This window comes from Merops nubicus, unplaced genomic scaffold, assembly GCF_000691845.1.
Source record: "Merops nubicus isolate BGI_N331 unplaced genomic scaffold, ASM69184v1 scaffold29445, whole genome shotgun sequence".
NCBI lineage: Eukaryota > Metazoa > Chordata > Aves > Coraciiformes > Meropidae > Merops > Merops nubicus.
Window position 1 is genome coordinate 21191 of NW_008610812.1, and position 12753 is coordinate 33943.

General features: G+C 46.7%; 1 protein-coding gene across 1 annotated transcript in view; it reads left to right on the forward strand.

Moving 5' to 3' along the window:
* Nucleotides 1-5016: 5016 nt before the first annotated feature.
* Nucleotides 5017-12753, forward strand: part of LOC103773654 (transmembrane protein 182-like) — a gene marked incomplete at its 3' end in the record, with an annotated part of 8286 nt that continues 549 nt past the window's right edge. Inside the window, exons 1-3 of the mRNA XM_008941029.1 lie at nucleotides 5017-5169; nucleotides 7938-8055; nucleotides 9944-10042. Of these exons, the coding sequence (XP_008939277.1) occupies nucleotides 5017-5169; nucleotides 7938-8055; nucleotides 9944-10042 (370 nt within the window). The remainder of the gene's footprint in view (nucleotides 5170-7937; nucleotides 8056-9943; nucleotides 10043-12753) is intronic.

Here is a 12753-nt window from a genome sequence, read left to right on the forward strand (position 1 = left end):
GCCTAATTAATTCTTTCCAGGGTTTTAGTCCTTTAAAAAGTGTTAAAAACATGGATTCAGTGTATCATTGAATATTGCATGGTTCTGTGGAGGTAAATTGCATCAGTTTGATTCCTTTAGTAGTTCAGAGAGTTATTGCTCTGTGCTTACTCGGGAAGTTTACGGGAGCCTTTTGAAAGTTGAGGTTAAAACAGGCAAAAGTGGCTAATGATGGGGAGCAGCTCAATGGCAAAGCCCCAAAAAAACTACATCAGGAAAGTCTGGGCACGTAAATCAAGCAGCAGCATTGAAAAATCAGCCTATAAATCTCTCCCTTGCCCCCACAGCTCCAAAAAGCATTTGTGTGCAGCACGTGGACCTTCTAGTTTTTTATTTTGACCACAAAAAATTCACACTTGTCTTTATTTCATTCCACAACTGCTTAAGAAGATTAAGATGGCTTAATCATGGAGAGTACTGGCAGCACTCAAGAAGGTGAGGCAAATTTGAGCTGTTTTTCTCTCCTGCCATCAAGTACTGGAGGTTATTCAACCTCCTAAGAAACATTAAAGGTCTTTTGACATCCAGGCTTCTTCCAAGAGACATGTAGATGGGGGAGTGATCTCCATGTGATGGGGATGAACTGGCCATTGCAATTGTGATGCAGAATTAAAGGGATGTTGGTGGCATTTCTGAGGTGGAGTTGGTAGGGCTTGGGTAGCACTTGTCATGCTCTTGGCTGGCTTTGCTCTCCTTCTTGGCTGCTTCTTGTTCTGGGGTTTGTGGAGGCAACAGTGAAAGCAGAGACCCATGAGAGGGATTCACCCCATCTACCTAAGGAAACACGGCGTGGAACATCTTCCAGAGCATGACAGATGGCTGGGGTAAGCTCCAAGGTAGGTAGATCTCCAAAGGGGCTCAAGGAAGTCTTTGAGGGGAACCCCAAAATCACATCTGTTTATAAAATTGCAAGAAATCTTCTACTTTCAGCATAAGAGAGTGACAATACCTTCATCTGTTGACATAATATGTCATTTTTCTGCAAGCACGACTCAAAACACAAAAAATAACCATCACTCAGGCTGTGCTGATGGAGTCTTTGATCAACCAAAAGGTAAAACACTGATTCTGTAAATGAGCTGAGGAGCCCCAGCCCCTTGGTAGATGTATGTTTTGGAGACTCAAAATATCCCTTTAAAAGCTTGAGGGGGGTAAAAACCAATCATCAAGGTCAGTATGGGGAATAAAGTCACCCAGGACATGACTTCCCTTTCCTTACACCTAGGTCCTGATGCTCTCCATGGTGCACCCTTGAGCTTTGTGGAGAAGAGGAAGGCACCAGAAGAGGTAAGGGAGGGAATGAAGGGTCGTTTTCCTTGGTAATTACAGGTAATTAGATGGTATTTGTGTCTGACATCTGCATGGATCATCATGATGGTGATAATACCTACCTAGCTTTGGTGTAGGACATCCCAACACAAGCTATGAAGGACAACCAAGTTTCTATAGGCTTGGGAAATGTGTCAAGAATTACTTTTGGTGGATTTTTAACATTTCTTTTCAGAGGAGAGCCCTAAGCTTACAGTTACAGTATTTTTGTATGATAAAAGACCTTTTAGTCTTGTTTTCTCCCCCTTTATTCCACACCACGTTGGAAGCACACAAAGGGTTGTGGAGATATTTCCACACAGAGTTCAGCTGCAAAGGCAACACCATAAAACAGCCCAGGGAAGAAGATGAAAATAGATGGAGGGGTCAATCATCATTTCAAAGAACATTTTAGTAACATTTTAACATCAATTTGCATATTTAATGATTGCTTTCGTTCTTTGAGACATTTCAAAAGGTGCTTTGCCCTCCAGAATGGAGCTTTTTATTTGAAAATGTGGAAATGAAACATTTAAATTTCAGAAAGGCTCTTCTTAAAAGTTTTCCAGAGGTGCTCTCTCTTCTTCAAGAAAGGATTTGGTGTTTAAATGCCACATTTTCTGATTAGTTCATCAAAAAATTCCCAGCCCTTGCTAGCTGCAGAGGAAAAAAGAGAGGCTGGAATGATTTATTGGTGGCTTTCTTGCCATTTTTTCTTTCTTATTTCCCTTTCTTTTCTTCTGGTCTGTGTGGCCTGACTATTAACACAGCTGTCTATGGCATTGTGTAAAATCTATGTGAACAAAATGCTGGCACAAAAGAACCCCAAAAAACTAATTTACACTTTGAAAGCAGGATGGGGTTGAATCTTATAATTAATAAAGATGTTTTTTTTTTCCTTAACAGTAAAGGAACTGTTTGTTTTCTATCAGTCTTAAGAAAAAAACATTCCTATTAGAAAAAAAATAATTTTATTGAGTTTTTACCCCAAACTCCAGGGAAACAGAGAAGCAAGGGAAGGTGCAAAGTTTAGGTGAACCCTGGTTCAGGGGAGCTGAAGGAGTTTGGTCCTCTGTCAGCCCTCCCAACCTGCTGCTGTGAGGAGCCAGCACTTTCTGGGCTGGCTGGATGCAACGGGGTTGATGTCTAATTAAAGAATAAATCAGGCTGAATGGAAGGAAACATCAGGGGGCTGTAGCCCCATCAGGTGCATTAGCCACCCCCAGCAAGCCCTGGTGCTCCCACCACATGCTGCTGGAGCAGCTGCCCCATCCCTGCAGCTGCTGGTGCCTCAGGCACAGTCTCGTTGTCCACCAGGTCCAGGGGTTTCTCAGCTCCTGATGGTGACCAGCACGTGTGTGGGGTTGTGCCAAGGAGAAGGGAGAGCTCGTTGCAGGGGGAGATGTTTTGACCTTGCAAACTCAATTCCCATTCCACAGCCCAGGAACCTGGAGAACGTTTGGTTGGGCAGGTGAGAGCCTGTGAGAAGCCAAGGCTGGGCACCAGCAAAGCTCTGCCTCAGCCACACAGGGGTTTCCTGCCAGCAGGACCCAGAACTGCTGAGGACACCTTCCAAATGGCAAAGAGCTGTAAGTTGTGAATGCACATTAGCATAAAGACAGCAGTGCCAAACCCAGCTGACTGAAAAGCACAAACATGAATGTGGAAGTGGGCATTAATTCCCTTCTTCTTTTAAAAATACACGAGTGCCCACTTTGCATTCTAATTTTCCACAATGGCAGCACAACCTGCCAAAAAAAGTCCTTGCTTGTGCTTTGCAGACCCTTGTCTTCAAACCCTGAGCTCCTTCAAGCCTTGCCAGAGCTCCTTGGTCCATCCTGTTCAGCTTGGAGATACAGAGCAGAAGAAGGGAGGGCAACGGAGTCTCCTCCTCACTTCAGGCAGGTTTCACCAGCATTACACCTTAGGTAAATGGCAACTGGTTGAAATGACACTTATTGAGGGCTATTTAGGTGATGGATATATTGCATTTTGTGTTTAATTAACCACTTTGTGTTCAATACAAAGAGGGCATCTTGGAGCAGTTGCCTGTGATGGGAGATGGGTGTGTTATTGTGGTGCAAAACTATGGAAGAGGTGGGATGGCACTGGGCTGGCCAGGGGAAACACCTCCTGTGGTTGGGGTCAGGTTGAACAGAGCAGCTCTCTCACTGGGGCAGTGAGGAAGAGAGGTCTAACATGTTAATTAAAAGCCACCCCTGCAATATTTAAGAAAGCACAGTGCAGAGGAGAGAATAAATTATTAGAATGTAAAGGGTATTGTGCTCATAGAAGAAGAACGAGCACATTCATCAGTCCATATGCCTCAACAGTTGGCTGGAAGTGTAGTCAAAATTTTACCCAACCCTCTCCAGTTTCATTTCCCTAACCAGTGTGCAGTTTCTCTGAGATACCCATATGTTCACAGTTAACTTTAACTATTCAATTGATTTGGAAATTAATTTGGCAACACAAAGTCCCATAGGACAAGGAAGTCAACATCTTCATCTACTCCCCCATCTTAGAACAGGTCATGACTTAGGCTAAGGCTGGAAAATCAGAACTTGAATTTTCCCTGTCATTTAAATGTCCTCCCCCAGCCTCCTGGCATGTCACAGGAATATGGTTATTGCCCTACAGAAATTATAATTCTCCTAGCCTGGCATCCCATTCCTGGCAGTGATCTACAGCAGATGCTCCAGCAGAAGACAAATGCATTAGGAACCAAATGGCAATGAAATTCCATGCAGGAATGTCCTCGTTCCCACGAGACACTTCTTCCCCAGCAGGCTTGGGTGGTGGGAGGGGTATGGGTGCTCCAGAGTCCACTCTTCTGAAAGAGAACATCCTCCCACAGCTGCACAGCAAGCCACTGCAGGTCTCTTGGTGGGTACACCTGATTTTAATGCTCCTGGTCTAGCTAGACGTGGACCTTGCCTGGTTGGAACGTGTTTGCACGGGCTGATTGCACAACTTCTGGGAGGACCAAGCTATTTCAGATATCACCAATGATTTCATGTTGCTGCTTGGATTTCTGGGGTTCCTTTGTGTGAAAGCTGCGTTACCTTCAGAGCCAGCAGGAGCTGAAGGAGACATACCTTCCAGAAGTGCCACCTCCATGCTGCCCTTGCCAGGACAAGTCTCTCTCTGGAGGTGTCTCACAGTGACGGCTGCAGAAGCTGCAGACTCCACCGTGGGGCAGAAATAGAATCACTAGGGTTGGAAAGGACCTCCAGAGGATCATCCAGTCCAACTCTTTGAGCTCAAGCCATGCACAGCCTCTCTGCTTCTTTCATGCACGAGAGGGGTTGTGAAACCTGGTGCCCTGGGCAGTTCTTCATCACAACCTCTCGTGACCTGCAGCCGCTGAGGTTCTCTGCACTGCTCTTCTGAAACGAGCAGCCCTGTGTTTATTTGGAAGTCTTCCTGCTCTGTCTCAATAGCTATTTGTCATGCTCCTTAATGCCACAGCTGTTTGGTTACACCAGGTCATCTGCTTTTATTAGTCCTGTTCCCACCACCCACTGAAACTCACACCAGCCGGGAGAAGATTATTATCCGCCTCCAAAAATAGCACTTCTCTCCTTCCTCCTCTTCCAGCCACCCTGGAAACTTGGGGTGGTTTTGATTCTTTTCTGCTTCCCACTTCTGCTGCCTACCTGCTGCCCCATGAAGGTTGGAGCAGCCACCCTCGTGGCCGGGATCTTCGGCGGCACCGGCGTCCTCCTCTTCCTCATCGCCTTCGGGACCGATTACTGGCTCCTAGCTACAGAGACCTGTGGGGTCTTTGAGCCTGAGAACAGCACTCTGCAAACAGGGCAGGTAAACTCTGAAATCTTCTCTTCCTTCAGAAGAATCGACTTAGTTAAATCATTTTAATGTTATTTTTTTTCCCCCTTATGTTTTAAGCCTGTGACGGTGCTTGTGCCCGTTGAAAATGTCCTGCTAAGGTACAACGCTGAGCTGAGGTTGCTTTAAAATCCCAACCAGCTTTTCCAGCATTTGGGCTGAAAAAAAATAAAGAAAATAATTAAAAAGGAAAAAAAAAAAATAAAGAAATAAAGTCCACCTAGGAAACATTAAGACAGCCCTTTGGTGATCAGGCAGATCAGGGAATGAAAGGGAAAAAATGTGAGAGCTTTACCTGTTGCCATGATTTGCCTCTAAAGACAAAAGATATCTCCTGATGTTTGCCATGAAAAGATTTCTTCCTCCGTGGTTTCTTCATTTAATAGTTCATGTTTGAAAGTGGGCAATCCTTTACATCTGAAGGGATCTGGCTACAGCACAGGGGAAAAACAGGAGCGAACGTCAGATGCAGATCAGAGCAGACCAGAAGTCCTGCCCACCCAACAAGAAGAGCCCTGTGCATTGTGAATTAAGATTTATACAGGATTTTAGTTAGCAGGAAATGTAATTTTCAAAGGACAATTGGGTATTTTAGTGCTAACTGCTGGTATCACATGTTTAGAGACCCTCTTGGAAGCTTGATCTGCACTTGCTCTTGTCTAACTCTGCAGTGAAAGAACAACCAGATCAGCTCTTTGAGCCACCCCCTCTTCAGAAACGTTTCTGTGGCGATCAATGTGTGGTTTCAATTACCAAATGACAGGAAGAGCCTTGTTGTGTGCAGACTTTTTGTTACTTCAAAGTTCAATCCACTTAGGGTTGATTTCTTTTTTGCTGGTGAGTCACTCTGGGTAAGCATCGTGATGCCAGCAAGAAATATTCTCTTTCATTTCTGAATCCCATCATCGAATGTAGGGCACTGTTGGCTTGAGTCATGTTTCCAAATGGCTTTTTCTATTAAAAAAAAAATAATAATAAATGGAAAAGCTGCCTGGCAGTGTTTGTCCTGCTTCAAGCAGTGCAGGAAAGCCCTGGAGATGGCAGAGTCATGGGCAAGAGGAGTGCAGCTCAGTTTTTTTCTGCACTTGGGAAATGATAATCTTAATTGTTTCAGAGTTTTGTTTGGGCTGTTGTCTTTGAAAGTGGAGAGACTGGAGATGTTTCACCCCACAAAGTGAATAAGCACCTCAAACCTTTAAGATACTCCCTTGGCCAAGTGTTAACGTGCCTGCCACCAAGGCGGAGCGACTTCAAAAGCACCAGGAGCTGCTCTTACTCCTTCCTCTGAGCTATTTTATTTCTCTTTCAGATGCTGTTTCTATTATTTCTAGTTCAACAGGCTCTGTTTTTACCTTCTCTGCCCTTTCTTAAACTGGCAAATCCTGTCCCTGGCAGATAAGGGTGGTCTTGAGTATCTGCCAAACGTCGATTTAGTACGTTGTGGATGCAGTAAGTCAGCAGCCATCCAGCTGATGGAGTTTGAGGGCTGCATGTTGCCATTGTCCTAGTTAGGATTTTATCCTGAAAGCAGAAGGAGAATCAGCTCAGAGCTCTGGAAGCAGTCACAACCTGGTGTATGCAAATCTTGAGGTGAGGGAAGTGTCTTCTGGCACCTTCCCATGGAGTCCCATCTCCTGTCTCTAGTTCACAGGGTCCAATCCTGCATGGAGGTTCTCCATCCTTCACCAAACCTAATTTTATAGCCATCATGTCTCCTTTACCAAACTGTGTGATACAGTTAAAATTGATTTTGGATGGAGTTTTAATAAAATTTTGGCAAATAGTCCATGACTCAACTTTACAATATCCTCCCTTCTGGGAAGACTTAAACCCTGTGCTTGCAGATCTGGTCAGTGGACTGAAAGAGACTCCAAAAAAGAAGGAAAAATTGTCAGCATCACTATTGTGGTCTGTGAGAAGACTGGGGGGATGGGGGTGAGTAATATTTGTGTCACTTAAGTTCAGGATAACCTCTACTGGGCTCAGCAGAGAGAGAGGAAGAAGGAAACCTTTGGGCTGGTGATTGGAAGAGGCTCATTGGCAGTGTTAGAGCTGGGTGGGAAGACCTAAACCCTGCAGATCTGGTCAGTGGACTGAGACTCCAAAAAAGAAGGAAAAATTGTCAGCATCACTATTGTGGTCTGTGAGAAGACTGGGGGGATGGGGGTGAGTAATATTTGTGTCACTTAAGTTCAGGATAACCTCTACTGGGCTCAGCAGAGAGAGAGGAAGAAGGAAACCTTTGGGCTGGTGATTGGAAGAGGCTCATTGGCAGTGTTAGAGCTGGGCTGTCCTTCTGGGGTTGAGCCAGACCTTACGTGGACAGCTGAGCTGTTGCATTGGATCTTGGAAAATTGCTTACCTGGTAATCAACCTGCTTCCTCCTGGTTACAACATCAAGAGCATTTCTTTAAGGAAAGGAATTAAGGAGTAGAATACACCCAGAATGCTCTGCTCCCTGATGTACCCAGCCAGCTCTGGCCACCAGGGCTTTAGGGAGATCAGAGAAAGAAGAAACTGTTTTCTGAAGGTCTGCAGGACAATTTATTAGAGTGTTTTGTAGCTGTGATACAGCAGAAAGTCAAGGACAGCAGCTGCCTCCCTGTTCCCCAGCCCCTCCAAACCCAACTCAAACAATAACCCCAGCAAGAAATAAAAGTAACAACTCTCTAAGCCAAAAAAAATCTCTGCTTTCCACCATGATCATCCCTGACCCAGCTTGGGCTCTCACTCCTCTGCAGGCTGAAACACTGACAGAGGTCAGGAGGGAGATCCTCACTTTCCACCATGAGGGTTTCTTCTGGAGGTGCTGGTTCTTCGGCGAGGGCCACCCGGAGAGCATCTGGACCTTCTGGTACAGTGAGTATGATGCCACCACCCCGTGTCCACAGCATTCACCCACAGTTTGAATACCAAAGGAGCACGAGAAGGGCTCCCAGGGATGAGGAGACATCTCTATCAAAAGCAAACTTGGCTCAACCTCTCTGTGCTCGTTTTGACTTGGGTTTTGCTCTCCGAGGGTTCCTCACAGAACTGTAGGAACCTCTTGATGCCATTTAATATATCACCTACAACGTTTTATGGAGGGGTGGCTTCCACAGCTGTCCCTCCCATACCTCCTGATGCTTATATTCAGCTAAGGTCTGTTAAATTTGAGCCCATGCCTTTCCTGCCCATCAGCGTTGCTCTTCTGCCAGTGTTTTAGTCTTTGGGGTGCTGAGCATTCCCACAGAATGGGCAAGGCTGGGTGGTCTCTCTGGGTGCTCAGGATCTCCATCAGTGGGCAGTGGTGGACCATGGAGAGCCATAACCATGTGTGTTTGTGTTCTCAAGCACGTGGGACCTTTATATTAAGGTCTTGCCTGGTTTGCTTTTTAAGGTCATTGAAATCACCCGTGTGAATGAACAGAGATGGATGCAAATTAATCCTTTTTTATTTTTTGGAAGCACATTGGCTCTTTGATAAAAAAACTGAAGGAGTTGAAACCTGTTCTGAGACACCAGCTGGTGCTGACTGGTGGCCCACGTGCAGTGAAGTGTGAGGTCTTGGCTCAGTGAACCCCACCACACGCCTGGCACCAGCCCCACCAGGAGCTGAGCCAGCAACCAGCTCCCCCACGTTGGTGCCCAGAGCAGACAGCCTCTCCCTGGGGTGCCACAACCCTGGAGAAAGGTGGGGAATAATCATTGAAAAAGAGATTTCACATCAGTTTTGCAAAGCTCCAGAAGCCTTGACCCTGGGCTCCCTGGTGCTTTGTTCCACCCAAGGATGCTCCCCAGCCTCTGGAGCAGCGTGGTGGCCTCGTGGGATGCTGGGCTGCAAGTAATGCAGGTTCCTACAATAAATTCACTCTGCAGTGATTAAAATTCCAGGTGACTTTGCAGTCCCAGAGTCCCTGCCCTGTTTCCTGTGAAATCTTGCAGGAGCTGTTGCTGCCACCGTGCAGCTGGACCACGGGAGATTTTTCACACAGAAATGTTTTGCTCAACAGGGACAGGGTTGAGAAGAGGGAGTTTGCTGGCTAATTATGTGGAAATATATCATCTACTAGAACGTTACCTGAAAGAAAAACAATTCTTTCTGAGAACTGGCGAATTTGTGGGACTTCTTTAGGTATTTATTCTAATAGGATTGATCGTGGCCAATTAATTTGCTGCTCTCGTGGATGTGATAATTAATTCAATAGGTATTCCGTAGTCAATTTAGCATGAACTAATGTCCACCTATTATAAAGTGTTCCTTTGAGGTGGGGAACATATTTAACTAAGTGGCCAGCCATTAATTAATTCATTTAACATGCATTCTATTACTGTTAATCATGATAAGCCTCAGTGGTATTAATATTGATGGGGCACTTCCATTCTCACTGTGCTTTCCCTTCTCACAGTCCTGAGGTCTTCTAAGGTAGCTGGTTCTGGTACCCAAATATTTTTTCCCCTTCCAGGCAGTCTGATGAATTTTCTGGAGGAAAACAGCAATGGGATTATTTACAGTGATTTCATTTCCTTCATCTTTAATGATTGATGCCCACCTCGGACTCAGGTTGTGAGGATGAGATGTACAGGTGGAAGTCTCAGATCCTGTTAGAACTCCTCCATCTCATCATTCTTCCTTTTTCTTCTTCTTTTTTTTTCCCTTTCTCCTGAGGATTTGCTGTCTTCCTTTACTCCCCAGCCTCCTGATTTTGGGGAGAATTTTGGAGGTTTTGCAACGCTCAAACTGTGATTTTATGTTGCTCTTTTTCAGCCAGCCAAGCCCACCCCAAGTTCTGCATGCATGGCTACCTCTTTCCCATGCCCATCGCCCTTGGACCTTTCCCCCATCCTTCCTATGACACGACTGCAGGTGAGTTTTGTTCCTCTCCCCCCAGCAGCTCCTTCCCCAAGCAACCAGGCAGAGATTTCTGACGTGGGGCAGTGCTGCAGTTCTCCCATCGTGGCCAAGCATGACCAAGACTTTTGGAAAGCCCCGTTACCAAGCTTTAGTTGACTGCCCCAAGCTGTGAGCCCATCAAAATGTTCTCCCACATCTCTCCTCCAAAGCCAGCCATGCCAGGCTCTGCACCCTCCCTCTGGGTGCTCAGCACCTACCTCTGTGAGCAAGGAAGGATGCTAAATTCTCTCTCTCACCTCCTTGCTCACTGAGAGGAGCTGGAGGCAAAGGGCTTCAGCAGCGTGGCCGTGTCCAGACCCTGTGGGCAAGCAAAAAAAATCATTTCTCCTGGGCTAGAGGCTTGTAGCAGCCCAGTGCTGCCTCATTTCCAGAATCTGGCTTCCTGGGAGAGCTCTGGCATTGATTTGTTGCAAGGCAAAATAAACAAACACTGAACAATCACTTCAAGACCACGTTGTTAGAAGAGCCACGTGAATCCCTGGCTTATTTTTACCACCCCTCATACTCCACAGTTGGAGAGCTCTCCTTTCAACTGGTTCCCCTTTAGTGTTTTTTTTTATGTTTCTCTGGATTTTCAGAGGTCTTTAATGAATCAGCTGCCGGGAGGAATTTTAATTTGCCCAATTGGTGGCAGCAGCTCGAATTAATTCAATGATCTTTTTTGAAATGAATTGATTTCTTTAAATAGTGTGCATCACTCTGCCTCCCCTCCGGGGATCCGGGGCAGGCGTGCTGCACAAACAAACATCTTGACCTTTTCCTTAGCCTTTAGCAGTACCTTTTCTATTTTTATTTTGTAATTTTTGGATATATTTATTTATTTATTTATTTTTACAAGGAATTAATTAAAAAGCCCAACGTTTGTCAGGAGGAGCACGTGAGGGGGAGCAGCTCGTTTCTTTTGCTGTGCTGGGCAGGATTCCTGCCTCGGGGCACGTGTCCTGGTGTAAAATGGATATGAGGGAGGAGGAGGAGCCTGGTGAAGGCTGGGTGCAGCAAATGGGGGTTCAGGGGGGGGAGTTTTTTCAGCCTAGGAGAGGCAGGAGGGATGTCTAGTTTCTGAATGATCTCACTGATGGGGATTCTATTTTTTCCTTCCTAAATAAAGGGCTCTGGAGGCATCTGTCCCTGCCTGTCAAGCCCTGGCTGTGAAACCCTCTCAGAAATTCCCCTTGGGACATGTCCCAGGCAGGGGCTGGGGATGGGCTCCAGCACCTACCCTGCTGTGACCCCCAGTGAGATGAGGATGTCTCAGCACCCACATTTAGGTCAGCAGGAGCCTTGGGCTCCTCTGCTGCACCAACCTTGGGACATCTGCAGGGAGCAGACGTGGCTGTCCTCATTTTATTACTAACCAGCCCGTCCTCCTCAGCAAATGATGACAAAACAGGAGGCTGTCCAAGAAGAGGGGTCCTCCAGCTATTACCTGCTCCAGAGATAATTCTGCCTTATCTGCATCCTCTTAGGCTCCCTGAGAGAAACAGGTGACGGGAGGTTAAACATGAAAATGAATTCTGTGGTTTTGGAGAGTTCAAGATACTTATCTCTCCCTAAGTGGCTCTCCTGACAAAATGGTTTCAAATGAGTAAAATGCATCTTTTCTGTATCATTTTTTCTTTCAAGTGTGAAGCATTTCAGCATTAACCACTTGCTCATCTAACTGGCACTTCTGAGAAACAACAGGCACAGCAAGATGCAGTGGGCTGAGGAGCTCAGATAAACCAGGGGGACGGGGAGCAGGGTATGAGGGGGTCTTTGCCTGGAGACCACCAGCTCTGGCCAAGGTTTAAGGCAGTGACTGGAAAAGACTTGGCTGCTGGGAGGTGGAAATTAGTGGGCTGTGTCCCTTCCTGTGGGAGGTGATGGATGCAAGCTTGCTGGTGAGGTTGCATGAAGCAAAGCCTCCAAATTCAGTGGGTGAAGAGGCAGCTGTTTGCTTGCCCTGATCCCTAACTTGGAGTCAAGCAAGGCTATTAATGAGGGAAACCACAAGCTCCCATTTTCCCTGCAGTCCTGCTAACAAAAACCACCTTTATTTTACACCAGGAACCTGGCACCTTCCGTAAGGGTTAATGAAAATGGAACAAAGACGTGGTCTGATTCCCTCTCTCCAAATGTTTCCTATTTCTTTCCTTTCTTGCCAAGTTCCTCCATCCCCAGCAGGCACAGCTATGCGTGGTGTCCTTTACTCTCACCTCCTTTTGTGGCATCCTTCCCTGGCCAACACGTCCAACCCCTTGTACTCGTTCCAGTCCCGTTGTGCAGGGCCTGACATTCAACCTGGGCTTGCACCAGTTCCAGGCACACTGCCCCCATGCCAGGGAGGGAGCCAGCAGAGCAGGAGCTCCAGCTCTGCCTGGCACAAGCAGCATTCATGGAATCATAGCATTGTTTGGGTTGGAAGAGAACTTTAAGGCCATCCAGTCCAACTGTTCCCCCAGCAGTGCCAGGTCCCCACTGCCCCGTGTCCCTCACACCACATCTCCACAGCTTGGGAACCCCTCCCGGGGTGGGGACGCCACCACTGCCCTGGGCAGCCTGGCACAGCCCTGGGCAACCCTCCAGGGCAAGAAATTGTTCCTCAGCTCCAACCTCAACCACCCCTGGGACAACTTGAGGCCCTTTCCTCTTGTCCTGTCCCTTGTTCCTGGGGAGCAGAGCCC